The 14,776-nt window shown below is 37.5% G+C and overlaps 2 protein-coding genes across 2 annotated transcripts; both read right to left on the bottom strand.

The window, feature by feature from the left end:
• Nucleotides 1-87: 87 nt before the first annotated feature.
• Nucleotides 88-3,882, bottom strand: LOC125227469. Its single transcript, XM_048131795.1, has 2 exons — nucleotides 1,594-3,882; nucleotides 88-386 (listed from the first exon to the last, which is right to left on the bottom strand). The coding sequence occupies exons 1-2, from the start codon at nucleotides 3,376-3,378 to the stop codon at nucleotides 351-353; spliced, it is 1,821 nt and encodes a 606-aa protein (XP_047987752.1). The 5' UTR covers nucleotides 3,379-3,882; the 3' UTR covers nucleotides 88-350.
• A 4,085-nt stretch (nucleotides 3,883-7,967) lies between these two features.
• Nucleotides 7,968-13,053, bottom strand: LOC125227470. Its single transcript, XM_048131796.1, is given in 3 exon segments — nucleotides 7,968-9,156; nucleotides 9,159-10,326; nucleotides 12,941-13,053. Coding segments are annotated over 3 exon segments (2,067 nt in total). The 5' UTR covers nucleotides 12,979-13,053; the 3' UTR covers nucleotides 7,968-8,295.
• Nucleotides 13,054-14,776: the final 1,723 nt, after the last annotated feature.

Genomic DNA, 14,776 nt, shown 5'->3' with positions numbered 1-14,776 from the left:
ATATGGACAGTAGTTATTTTTAAACACAATTTGTATTTAATAAGTCAAAGAGAAAGATATAAAGTAAATGAATTGACCGTGACGTCACTCCTCAGTATTTCATTTTAGCAAATCGTTTTGACAGTTCATAAAAAGAAGCTGATTTGACTAGTAGGAAACTAGCCTATTATAATAATAAAATGTATTCATAATATTACCATACTCGCAAACACAAATAGCTAGATCTAAAGATATTTATTATACCCTTCCTTGTAGAATTGTCATAGGATTTCTGAATTAAATTAATAAATAATACCTAAGTACATACATACTCGTAGTTATTATAAGGTTCGCAATAAATGATCTACGATTTAATGACAGACGCAATACAACTTAATCAGATCACGTTCCACGTAGGGTGTGCAAACCGGTTAACCGGTTAACCGAAAAACCGGTTAACCGAGACTTTTTGGCCTCTGTTAAAAACCGGTTTTTATAGTCTCTAACCGGTTAATAACCGAAACTGTATTTATTTCTCAAAATTTGGAAAATTTTGCATTAAAAGGTTCAAAAATACGTAATTATTTAATGTTTTGTAATAATAAAGATTTATTCGTTACTTTTCATTGACAACATTATTATCTGTAATGATTTTATTTTAAAAATTAGTCCCGAGTCTACTCAATTACACATTTTATACAATACAGTAGAGTCCGGTTAGTATATTACGACTCCGCATAGACCTAACGTCCAACCTCTTACAACGACATAAGCACAGGTAGGTATTTATTTGGTTTTCGTATGTGATAGTATGAAAGTACATCCGTTTATTACGACTCCGATTTTAACGACCAGCCGCTTTTTACGACACATTTTACACAGAATCCGTCCGTTAAGTCCGGTTGCAAAGACGAGCGACAACGTTTTCAGTTTTACTAGTAAATTGAGGAAACAAGGCTACTTCCACCCGAGCACGGCCCCAGGGCCTTGCCTACAACAAGTAGCAAGATTACATTGTGGCCACGTAACTTTTTGGAGTATTGCATTTAAAATTTTAACAATTTGTTCGCCTCGAGTCTAATCTTATAAGCTAAATAGAATCCAATTTGTATTTTTCGATTGCGTATAAACTAGCTTTACTTACAAATGATGAGCAAGCACGCATACTAAAAAGGACTTTTCTAACTAAACAAGTCACAATGCGTCGTTGTAACCGGAGTCTACCGTATATTTCAAACCAATTTTTTAAAAGAAAGGTAAAATGGAGATCTTGGTTTTCTTACATCAATTGCTTGTATTACTAGGGGCTCTGGGAGCTGTAGACCTTCGTGACATGCCTAGAAAACGCAACTGTCGAATCACATTCAAACCACACAAGCAATTTCCGCATTTACCAAATTTCCAAAAACTGGCTAAAAATGATCTTCATCGTGCAAGTAATACCTGCTACGATATCATCAACATCAGAATTCTTAAAGGTAATGGTAATTATTGCGTAGTACGGCCATTTACTAAAAATCCTCAAAACCGGTTAATAACCGGTTAACCGGTTTTGAAGGAAAAGTCTCGGTTATTAACCGGTTTTTTAAGTTAACCGGTTTTTGCATACCCTAGTTCCACGCAGCTAGTGTCTTCAGAGTCTCTGTTGAGTCGCGTGATGGGACCAAACGCGAACCATTCACTGGGCTGGCGCACAACCGTCCCTTGAAATACCCCACCGCCGGGCGTTGCCTTAAAAACTACTTTGTAAGAATTATAAATCCGGTCTCTTATTAAAACACTTCTCATCTTAGTATGACCAAATATCGTCCTTAATGTTAGCGTTTGGCATTTAGGAAAGTCGGCTAACATTTTATTAATACTTTTCAAAATAACGTTGGCTGCTTTTATTTCTGTTAGTGTGGGACTGGGCTCTGTAGTGATGTCACAGGCGCACCAAGCTTTCTCAATACCAATTGATAGGCATGTCCGATAAGCAGATACCGGTAAAAATAAACTGTGATAATGATAATCACTTTCAGAATTTATTTCTTTCAGCCTTAAATTATGACTATTCAATCGTTTTGGGTGTATAAGATCTACCATAGTCCAATAAGCGTCATAAGGTGTTGTCAGTCTCTCACTGTTAACTAGAAGATTTGTGTATGCGTCTTTAAATCTTTTTCTAAAAGACGCAGGTACAAGAATAGAAAATAATGGCAAGTTACCTTCCAGACTTCCCTGTTCTGTTTGAGAAAACACCCCCCATCTCATACCATGGTCGCTCAATACTATTAAAATTGTATCATCTAATATTTTACTGTTTTCCAGATCAGTAAAAAAGTTGAAGTACCCCTCGTCAATGATTTGTGGATTCTTTAGAATATCATGACTTACAGACTCTTCCCAAAAGAAACCGAACAATTTGTTTCTTTGTTTAAGATTCTGCAATAGTCCTTTAGTAAAATTTAAAGATATTTGATAAATTGCTTTAGCTTTTAAACAGCGACGATTATAAACATAGTCTGTAGGTGGGAAGACACGTTTTAATTCGGACATAAAGGGCTGTAAGTAATAATCAGTGGGAATGGTGGGCCAGCGGTACTCATAAGGGCCCAATGTTCCCAACGGGCTGTCGGACCCCAAAGCCGTATAGTATCCAGCACTTTTATATAACTGCCATAGAAGACTGCACTCTTCTATTTTACATGAATTAAGAGATCTGCCCGTCAATAATGGAAATAGATTTGGAAAGGTGTTATATCCAACTTTATTATAGCCTTTAAGCTGAATCGCACCTCTATCTGTAAGGAACTTTGCCGTTTTTGGCATAGTTCTTTCGAAATTTAATCTTGACACGCTGTCCACTCCCAGAACGATTACATTGTAGGCAGATTGATGTTTTGCCGTCCGCGTCCTTGGTCGAGCTTCATCAATAAGGAAAACAAAGTAATCACTGTAAATTACCGAATCGTTATAGGAACAGTCTACACGCACGAATTCATGTTGTGATTTTATTATTGTCACGAACTTTTTGCACGTACTATATAATATATTTTCTATGCTATTCTTTGCTAAAAAGAACCTGTAACAGCAGGATAACAAGGTTTCGTCACTGATATTGAAGATTGAAAACATATCTTTTAGGATCCAAATATGTGTTGCATTCGAGTCCAATAACTGCTTTTCTTGATCACAGGTATCCCTTTCAGGTGGGCCACTCATCGCTTCTGTTATCTCATGTTCATCTGATATGTTAGTAATATTGCACCCTGCCGTTTTAATAATATACTCATTACTACTCGACTCGCAATTACTAGAGCTGTAGAAGGCTTGATCACTAATAAAATAACAAACTAAAATCAAATAGGAATAATTAATATGTACAAATAAATGCCAACTACTTAGGTGAAGCCCCATCTTACTATGATACTTCTGTATACCTACCTATGTTGTGACCACAGTTTTCAGCGTTTTGGAGTTTATAAATATGAACGTTTGAATTAGCAAACATTTCATTCCAGTGCTTATGCGATAACCAAAAACACTAGGGTAAGTTGTCGAACAAAGAAACACCCAAATTTCAAACCTTCCTATCTGTGACATGTTTATTTTAAAGGTACGAAAAACGAGCGCTGCTCTCATTATAATTTAAGGTTTTGAATAACGGTACAGGATTTAATTAGTTGGTTATCGTATAGCATTCTAGATTTCTACTTTGGAGGTTTCTGTTAAGTAGGTATAATATTTCTTTAAAAAAATGAGAATTGGGTCATAGTGTCCTTTCCAACATGTATTCAATGAAACAATCTAAAAGTTTTTTTAAAAGAAATATTAAACAGAAACCGTCAAATAATTTCACTCAATAGGCATTCCTGACATATCATTCCGGACAACAATAAAATAACAATACCTATTTAAGAAAGTTTTAATCGCGAGATAAGATAAATAATATCTGGGCGACCGAGCTTCGCTCGGTTCTGTTTCGTATCCTTGACCTGTGTCGCCATCTAGTTGGAAAATAAATAGTACCTACATCGATCAATCGAAAGAACTCTCAGTCTTAACAACACAACTACTCCACACGAGATGGCGCGCGTTTCGTCACAAAAACTCAGAGTGTATTTTTCTATTCGTGTTAGCCTCGACCTGTGTCGCCATCTAGTCTTTGAAGTAAATAATACTTACATCGACCGAAAGACTTCTGTCTCAACAATACAACTACTCCACACGAGATAAGAAAAACGCGTGAAAACTCGAAAATTCGCGTTTTCCGGGACCTAAGGATATGTTAGATCGATTTTTCACCCACGAAAACCCCCACATAACAAATTTCAGCGAAATCGTTAGAGCGGTATCCGAGATCGTCGGTATAAATAAATAAATAGATAAATAAATAAATAAATAAATAAATAAATATACAAGAATTGCTCGTTTAATAGTATAAGATATTAAGCCGTTGATTACGACTAAATATTATGGAAGACTTTTAGAGGGTAGCAATACCAGAAAAAAGTCGCATCAAGCTAATTCTGATTCGCATTTAGCAATGATAAATCAATGTCAATATCTTCATGAAAATAATAACAAAGGATGTGTTGTGTTGAACACTTTGTTTTAATCAAATCAGCTGCAGTGCATTCGAATCGGTACGAAGTTTGATTTGACGGAGTATTAATAGATTAATAAAAATAATAATAAAAAGAACAAACAGAAAACGATCGTGTTTATAGTATATTGTGCAACATGGAAGGTAAGGGGAATATTGCAAACGAGTGTGGCGTGTTCGTGAATTAAAGAATAGAGTTTGCAATGTTCTTACCTCCTGAGTTACACACAATGTTTTTCATCGATTATGAGAGGAAACCATAACAATACGATAATCGTGCTATTTGTGGCATTATTTTCTCATATCGGGTCTATTTAGCACTATTTTCAGTATCCACCGATTCTCATGTAGGTAATGTATTATTATGTATATCTAGTAACTCGTGTTACATAATTTGTAGGTACGTATTATATAATCTGGAACGTCTTAACTAAGCTTGCTTACGTATCTACTCTATAAATAGAAGTATATACCTAGTCCTTGAAGCAATAGAATTTTTGAGCAAAGTATACTCGTCTTAGAACGCACTTAAAGTAGACAATACTGATATTTCATTTCATTTTTCATTTTCATTCTTCCAAATATCACTAGATTCAATGGATATCATATGTATCTTGTTTTAAGAAACTATCACTTAACATTTAATATAAATAGGTACAGTCGAGTTCATAAATATCTGTACATTTCTTCACCTTAACTCGTAGCAATAAGGTGAAAAAATGTACACATATTTATGAACTCGACTGTACTACCTACGGGCTAATGAGTTCAACAATAATGCTTGGCGCACGCACACCCTAAGTGCGTTTTCATTTTTTTTCTTTACAGGCGCCATCATGGATTTTTTCCGATATCGGTTCGGATAATGTGAAAACGGACTAAGTGTGACGTACAATGTGACGCTGACGATTAAGTGGTGCTACTGCAAATTTAAATATTGAACTTATTTTACATATTTACTACATATGTCGGTGGCAAACAAGCATACGGCCCACTTGATGAAAAGCAGACTCCGTATCCGTGTTGCTGATCCAAGCAAACCCCACTTATTAAGCTCTCACCAATGGCTCTTATATTACATTTATGTCGATGGGATTAGCCTTATACTCCCTATAGGTGCGGTGCACACATTGATAAACCCTTGAATACTTAGGGCACATTTACACGGTGCGAGAACTCGCATGCCATGCCAGTTTCATTGGTGTGATGAATTATATGTAGGTAGGTACTAACAGCAACACTCTTTTAACTATTAACCATCGGTAGGCTTTATGCCCTTGTAATAAGGATTACAAATGTACAGCTAACAGTGTTGCCGATGGTACTTACCTACTTACTTACCTCAACTTTCCGCGCTTAGAAAATCGCATGTGAATTTGCGCGCCATTTAAATGGGCCTTAATAAGGCTATGCTGCTTAGCAGCCCGTAGCGTGTAATTATATTAATTACAAATTTCCATGATATGCAACAAACATTATTTATACCAAGTACATCATTCAAATATATAACAACTAATATATGCGACATCATAAATAATTCTTAACTACTTACTTAAATAAATAAAAACACCAATTAAGTATAAATGCCAATAGTCAATGCGCTAGCACATTTTGTATGCGCTTAGAGCAAAGAAGGTAAATAAGTGATACAAGTATAATTTTGATATGTTAAAAACAGTCTTAAATAAGTTACTCGTCACTTTAAACCAAAATATACGTACAATTTCAGATACGCGTCCACGAATCAAGAAACATCAGCAACATATCGACACTACTTTGAAAAAAACTTGTATCTTCTTCTGTAAATGAAGAGAAAAATGTATTAAGTATGTATGGAATGCATATAGACTTACTACGTTTTGTCTTTGAGGAGCAATGTGAGATACGAGATTTTTTCAAAGTAGTGACGATATAAACAGTAGTTGTAAGTAGGTAAATTGAAATTTGGCGAAATTTTATCTACTTATACTTATCGAGAACTAGATATTTATTTTGGCTTAAACATGTAAGTATTTTGATGAAACGGACATAAGTATCTTCGTTCGTGTACTCAAGCGACTAATTAGTGTACCTAGTAACTTGCACTTAGGGTGGCTATTTCGTAACGTTAAACATATTTATGGCCTTTAATGTACTTAATTACAGCAGGTATTAACTTAAAATAGATATAATTACATATATGTGATTATGTAAATATTCGTCGTCGTAACATCAAAATAGTTATTTGTTATACAAGGGGGCAAAGTTGTATTTTAACGCCGAGTGTGGAATTTAACACACGAGAAGTAAAATACATTTGCACCCGAGTGTAACACAAAACTTTTCCCCTCACTATAGCGAGGAAACTACAACACAAAAAATGCGTTTATCACTACTTCCAGTAGTTCCACAGGTGGTAAATCATCTTTATTACTAGATTCACCTACTTTTGTTAAATATCTTTTTCTAAATATCTTTCTACGTGTGCAGGTACCTACCGGTTCATGGTAGTTAGGTACATATCAATATTATAATAATCGTCATCATCCTTGCGTCATCTCGGCATTTGTCACAGCTCATGGGAGCTGAGCTAATTATAATAATCGTAAGTATATTGATAGAATTAATAATTTCATTTAATTAATTTTGTATCAAGCAGAAACCTCTGCAAACGATGCTATTACTCGTAGGTAAGCTTATTAGCGATTCAGTTATCGTGGATCGTGGGCTCATATCCCACCCAAGACAATACATTTTTCGTTTTATAATTTATTTCTATCACTACATTTGAAGTCCTGATTGATCCTCTTCATTTGTTTAGAATTCAAATGATTAAGGGCCACTTGCACCAACGAAAATTATTATTATTATTTTATTATTTATTGAATTACTATACAGTCGACAAATATTACAATTTATCACAGGCCCTGCAAAACTGTTTAACAGTTTGACTGCAGGATAAGAGTATCTTATTAAGAATAGTTACAGGAAGTAATATCTAAAAACATTTAAAATTAGGACTGAACAAGTTACTATGGCAGGCTATTTAATAAATACTTTTTTAATTTTCTCTTAAATTTATGCTTGTTTGGTTCGAGACGGATGTCCACAGGTAGACTATTGAGAGTGTATGGTAAACGCTTTTTTAGAGTTCTGTCACCGTAATAGTTGTTAACTCTAGGCACTTCATATTTACCCGTGGACACCGATCTGGTGCCATATGCGTGTGGAGCCCCACACAGGTCGTGCTCCTGACTGTCATGGTTGTTGATGGCTAATAGGTACTTGTGTTTTAAACTAATCGGGAGTATTTTACATATTTTAAATAGTTTTCGGTAGTCGTTTTTACACATGTTTTTAATTTTTTTGGGGACTAGTAGTTTTAAAAACCTAATCTGCAGTGACTTGAGCAGTGAATTGAGGGTTAACCCACTATTTTATATGGAATTTGACAGATGACAGCCCACCATAGCAGCTCACTAACCTTCAGTTAAGTGGTTGGTGCAAGTGGGCCTAAAAACATAAATTACGGATAAGGATTAGTTTAATTGTAGAGGATAAGTCTAATTTTAAAGGTCAACATTAAGATCGCTTATTAAAAAAATATCTTAGTATAAAAATAGGTACCTAACTACCTATGTAGGTGTCATGTAGCATTTATATGATGTTCTGGAAATTATTTTTCCAATGTTATATGGAACATATGTAGCATACTAGTACTAATAATATCACAGCACTTACATTTTCTGCTAAAACGTAACAGTTTCAGTCAAGCAAACACAATATAGTTTTAAGATGTAACTGTTAACGCAGCGACTTTGGTCGCCGTAGAGGTTGAGCCTGCTCACGGAGCCGGCGAGCGTCCAGTCGGCGGCGGCGGCGGCGGCGGGCGCGGCGGTGTCCTCGGCGGCGGCGGTGGCGCGCCGCAGCGTGGCCTCGAACACGCCGCCGCCCGGCGCCGCGCGCACCAGCACCAGCAGCTCGCGCCACCCCTCCTCGTCCACCGCCGGCGTGCCTGCCTCCATCTCTCGCACCTCCACTATGTTAGCCACCGACAGTCGCGCGCACTCCCGATGTCCGACTAGCAATTCGTTCATATGCGCCACTACAAACTGTGCCGCTTCCTTCGCTTCGTCGCTCTCTACAGACAGCGACCGGTCTTTGTGACACGTACACCAATGGTCATCTATTCCGGCCGTCTTGCACGTCCGATTTTCTGGTATAGGCAGAAATAGGCTTATACTTCGGTTATCGGCATAATTCTGTTTCTGTCTAGCTTTAATTTTTTCGTTTTTAATAGAGTCTAGGTTTGCTAAGTCCGATATCGTCGCAAACATATCAAATGGTGTTGTCAGATGCTTGCTATTAAATTTAACATTATGATATGCCAAACTAAAATTATTTTGAAACGACGGAGGCAGTAAGATATGCGCGAAAGGCAAACGTTCTTCTAGTCGGCCTTGTTTAGTTAACCTGAAATTACCCCATCTTATACCGTGGTCGCTTAACATGATAATAATAGTATCATCTAAATATCTAGACTCGTCGAGTTTCTTTAAAAAGTTTTCGTAGTTAATATCCATAGACTTCGGGTTGTTTAAAAAATCGTGGCTCATGGTCACTTCCCAAAAAATCCAAACAATTTGGAAGACTGTAGAGTTCTGGTTAGGCTTTCAACATAATCTAATAAAACTTTATATGCATACTTGTTTCCCATGCATATGAAGGAGTTGAAATCTTTGACGTTGCCCACGTGCAACTCGGCCTCGCGTATGAAGGTGTGCAGGTAGTAGTCGGTGGGCGTGGCGGCGAACCCGTGCCGCACGAAGTTGAAGGTGCCGAGGTAGGCGCTGTCCTCGCCGAAGGCCGTGTAGAACCCCTGCTCCTTGTACCAGTCCCACACAAATGGACAGTTGTCGAAAGTATGCCTCGGACTCGGCCAACACATCCGCTTTAACTCCGTGTCTTTGACTCCCAGTAGCATCGCGGCGAGGTTCGGAAAAGTATTATCACCGATCTTATTATAGCCAAATAATTCAATTGCTCCTTTATTCCTAAGGAATTCCAATGTCCTCGGCATCGTTCTGTAAAAATTCAATCTCGATACAGAATCTATGCCCAAAATAATCACGTTATATGCTGACTGATTTTGCGTAATCTGAGCGCTGTTTGAATTATCCGCAGTCAGGACTTTCTTTGGAGTAAATATGAAAAAATCCTCAAATATAAGTGAATCCTTTTCACCCGTGTTGTCGTAACAGGACACTCTAACGAATTCATCGAGCGCTTCTATGACGTCAAAGAACTCGATACACTCGTGGTACTTGACGCGGTCGTCGACGTGGAACGACGTGATGTCCGCGATCGCGTTGGGTCGGTAGAAGGCCTTGTAGCAGCACGAGATATTGAAGTCCTTGGACAAGTTGTAGTGGTCGAAGTTTTTATTGTTGATCCATATATGTGTAGAGTTGTTGGAAAGGAGGGAAGTGTGCATATGTAGACATTTTTTTAAGCGCCTCGGGGGTTCGATAAATTTCTTGATGCTGTCGTCGAAGGGGCGCAGAGCGGGGATGGTGCAGCCGTTGGTGTTGATGGTGAAGCGGGTGTCGTCGTGGAGGCGGTAGTAGTGCGCGGGGCGCAGCATCTCGCCGTCGAGCGCCACGAACTCTGGCTCGCGGTAGAGCGACATGGTCATGCAGGTGACGCCGAACACCACGGCCACCAGGAACAGGCACCGCAGTCGGATCCCGGTCAAACACGTCGGCTGAAGAGTCGTCATGCTGAAAATTTGATGCAATTTTTAGATAATGCTAACTCTGCATTTAATCGATCTACCTCTATACTTATACCTAATACCTACAAAAAGCAATGCGTAATATCCAGGGCCAACCTAAAGGATACAAACTGTGTGGTACCTTTTGTTAAGTTACATACTTAATTATAAAACCGTTATTACTGTGTCATAATACAAAGTAACATTTATTTTCTCTGTTCTATAGTCGGAATAGGAACAAGGTGCCGAGTGTACTACCCAGTTTTAAAGTCCACTAAATACGTAACATGTTGACATATCTAATAATAAATATATCAACTTTCAGGTTTTTCATAATATTTAGATCTCGTGGCGTGGCTTGAATGGTTGAGGTATGAAATAACTCTTAACTAAGTGTAGATTAAGCAGTAGATTATTGCAATAAAAGGAAAAACATGTATTCAAGATAACATTTAATTAATTATAAAACATTGTGATGATTCTGAATCGGCTTTTGTCAATTTCGGTTTGATTTACGTTTGATTGCTTAAATATTTAAAAAAAAGTAAAATTTTATCTATATAAGATTTTAAGCAATCAAACTGACATTGATAAAAGCCGATTCAGAATCAGCACAACGTTTTATAATTATTGTGTGTTTCCTATTAGGAAAGTGCTCGACTTTAAAAAATATTCTACTTATCTGAGATTTATTATTTTTTCACTACAATACCTATAAATGGTAATAAATATAGTCACTATAACGTAACTAACAGCAGACGACGTGAACAGCATGCACACTCAGCAGAAAGTTACTTATCTACGGTAATACCCTGATTGCCACTCACCTCTCACCTGATCAAGAAATGATTCACTTCACATGTACGGGGTCATAAAAACAAAAACATATGGCAGGTTCAGCGGTGTCCAGCTCGCATAGAGTTGTCATGTTTGTCATAGTGATTGTCTATTGTTTCTGTGTAAGGTGACGTAAGTTGCAGTTTAGTGCATAATGTGTTGCGCGAGGATGATAGCGGCCGCGCGGTGGGGCAGTGTGGTTGCACTGGAGATGAGGGTGAACGGAGGCTGCAGGACGCCTGCGCGGACCGCCGGCCGGCCGCCCGCCCGCCTCGCGCCTCAACTCTCAATTTTAAGCCAGTACTTACATTTTTAAATTTAATATTTCACTTTCGTGTGTTTAAGAAATATTTTCGAAGATAACTCATCTATTTCAAGCACATCTTGCAATATTTGCCTGGCGGTATGAAGGATAAAATGTCAGTGTGCCTCCTCATTCGTGTGAAGTCATTTAGTCACCGTCGAACCCAATTATGACCGTCCTAAAACCGGTTTTTCATAAGAAATACATTATTTGAATTGTCTAAACAATTTGATGAAAAAAGAAAAATGAAAACTACGTTCGTATGGAGAACTTAAAAACCGCTATCCTCTTAATTTCTCTCCACTTTCTCTCATAAACATTTGTCACTGCTTTTTCGAGTTTCTCAAGTCAGCAAGACTTGATAAGATGAGTTAAAATATGCCCCCTCCGTACTCATCGAACGCTCAACTAGCATTAATGGGATGAAGGACGCGTCTAGAATCCATAAGTACCCTTGAAGACAACTGGGTTGCGCCACATTTCCACATTGCTCTGAACAGCTTGTGAGATATCACTGGTCACCTACCCATTGTTTTCCTGTCCCTTGATCTCAACATCTTCTTTGTTGAGCCTATATCACTCCACCTTTAATCATAATCTATAAAATTCACTCATTCTATATCATAATCATATCTCATTCTCTATCATTTTTTCTTTTTTTTTAATATTCTTTTTCATTTTATATCATAATCGCACGATCCAGGTGTACGTTCCAGCAGTTATTCTTCAGATAAGATGTTTACGTACGTGTCTGTTTACAAAGGTAGACTTACATCACGAGCTATTATTAAAAAGTGTCGAATACGTTCAGACCGAACGTGACGCACGAGGCACCCCAAGTATCTAAAGCCCGTCCATTACCGATCGGAGGTCCTCACAAATAATCATTATATGTTCATTATTCTTTCCCATCACGGAAACCATTGGGTATTCCGGACCTTTAGGAGGCGTACGCGGAGGCTTTCGGGTGACAGAATTCCCCAGGAGCACTCCTCAGATACGTGGGGTCGCTAATCATTATTCTTATTCTTAATTACCTTAATCGAGAGATAAGCACGTAATATATACGACGTAATAAATATACATAGGACGACCGGTCTGGCCTAGCGCGTAGTGACCCTGCCTGCTACGCCGCCGCGGTCCCGGGTTCGAATCCCGGTAAGGGCATTTATTTTTGTGATGAGCACAGATACTTGTTCCTGAGTCATGTTTTCTATGTATACATTTGTATATTATGTATATATCGTTGTCTGAGTACCTGCAACACAAGCCTTCTTGAGATTACCGTGATGGGACTCAGTCAATCTGTGTAAGAATGTCCTATAATAATAATATTTACCTCTATTTAATATTTCAAATAATATTATATCTAAAGGTCAATAAAATACATACATACCTACTAAATCGAGATTTTTTTTAAATATTAATCCGACTATAATTTATCTTATGGTGGCTGACAATGAATTGAAATTATAGGTACCTTTTTACTGCATTCGGCTTTAATTCGATGGGCAACATTGTTTTCTGATCCGAAAGTTCACTCATCATACCATGTTCTAAATAGCGGTAGGAAGTTACTACAGAGTTTCTTTGTTCTTGCTTATTATAAAATCTCCAGGGATTGCTCAAAGTCATCGTAGATCTTTTGTATTAGTTCTGAGAATCGCAGTAACTCTCTGACGGAGGATCACATGTCACCGTTTAGTGTTTTAACTCTCGAGAAACCCGTAAGTTTTTGAAGTACTTAAAATCTAGGTGCTTCATTTGCAGTTTTAGATAGACACGCAAAGTGACAGTGTAATGAAAAATTACTCTTTATCCAGTACTAATCGATTAGTCGTGATTTAATGTATACTCGTAGTCTTAAATGTTAAGAGGCCATCGTCCGTCCAGTGGCGCCCTCATTGGGGAAATTGTTTTTCTTATATTGTTGTGTTATTTAGGTACTTAGCGGAAAAACGTGACCACCATCTATCGTTTGGTAAATAACGCGAACAATACTTAAGAAAATAAATAAAACTATATGACAAAGACTAAAAGTGAGGGAATATGTAAAACAATACGTAAAATTGGTTTATTAGAAAACACAATCCCTCAATGGGCCTCTGCACGGAAAACGCAGTTATAAGGATATTTCAGCACGGGAAGCATGGTCGCGCGATAGACGATAAAATATCAGGCCGTCCCTATCGCACTTACTATTAGTGCGATAGGGACGGCCTGCTATTTTATCGTCTATCGCGCGACCATGCTTCCCGTGCAGGGATATTATAATGCTAAGCTGAACTATCTTCACGATCTACTTAGATACAAGAAGTATGTAAGTAATACCTAATAGTCTTGTAACAGTTTTTTTAGTTACTTATAACTTCAAATTGAAAATTAGTAGACACTCCTACGTTGTTGGGTAACATTCAACAATCATTCGATAAATCTTGTATTTGTAAACAATTTAGCACAAGTGTGCGGTTCATAGTTGTTCAACTCAAACTAGACTTTATTAATTTGTCCCGTGTGTAGGTACTTAAAGGAGGTTTCTTACTAATACACGCATATAATTTGTCAGCCAGATGTTACTATGTCTAACGTGGACTAGGGTTACAGACGGTATAGTAAGTGCTACTCGTACGAGTCGTACGTATCTGTAGCTAGAAAACTAAAATGGGTATGGGTATATATTGATTCAAGCAGTAGCCGTAATTAACATATGTACGCACACTTATAAATTCTTTCCTACATGAATATTTGAATAATCCTCATTGGCACACGTATGTTATAGTAATAATTCGATGGTCCATGTTGAGTATTATTTTTTTAACAAGAAAAGTGATTTTATTTTTTATATTGAATATATGGATATAAAAGGGCAGGGTTTATCACATGTGTTCACTGCAGTTCAATAAGTGATTTATATGTTACGCGCGGAAATATGATATATGTATGATTAACAAAGTACATAGGTACCAGAGAAAAATAAATATGAATGTCAGCTCATTCACACAAACACAAAATATCACTCGCGTTTAGTTCCATCTACATAGTTACACGAACAAAATATATAAATAAATATATATTGGGGAAAGGACACAGATCAACTTTAGCCCCAAACTAAGCAAAGCTTGTACTTATGGGTGCTTAGCGACGATATAATACTTAAATTGATAGATACATACTTATACATAAAAAACATCCATGACCCAGAAACAAGTATCTGTGCTCATCACACAAATAAATGCCCTTACCGGGATTCGAACCCAGGACCGCGACTTAGCAGGCAGGGTCACTACCGACTGAGCCAGACCTATTTTTGTTCATG

The sequence above is a fragment of the Leguminivora glycinivorella genome, chromosome 6 (genome assembly GCF_023078275.1).
Source record: "Leguminivora glycinivorella isolate SPB_JAAS2020 chromosome 6, LegGlyc_1.1, whole genome shotgun sequence".
In the NCBI taxonomy this organism is placed as follows: domain Eukaryota; kingdom Metazoa; phylum Arthropoda; class Insecta; order Lepidoptera; family Tortricidae; genus Leguminivora; species Leguminivora glycinivorella.
Note: the sequence above shows the minus strand (reverse complement) of the source record. Positions and strands in the feature narration are given on the sequence as shown.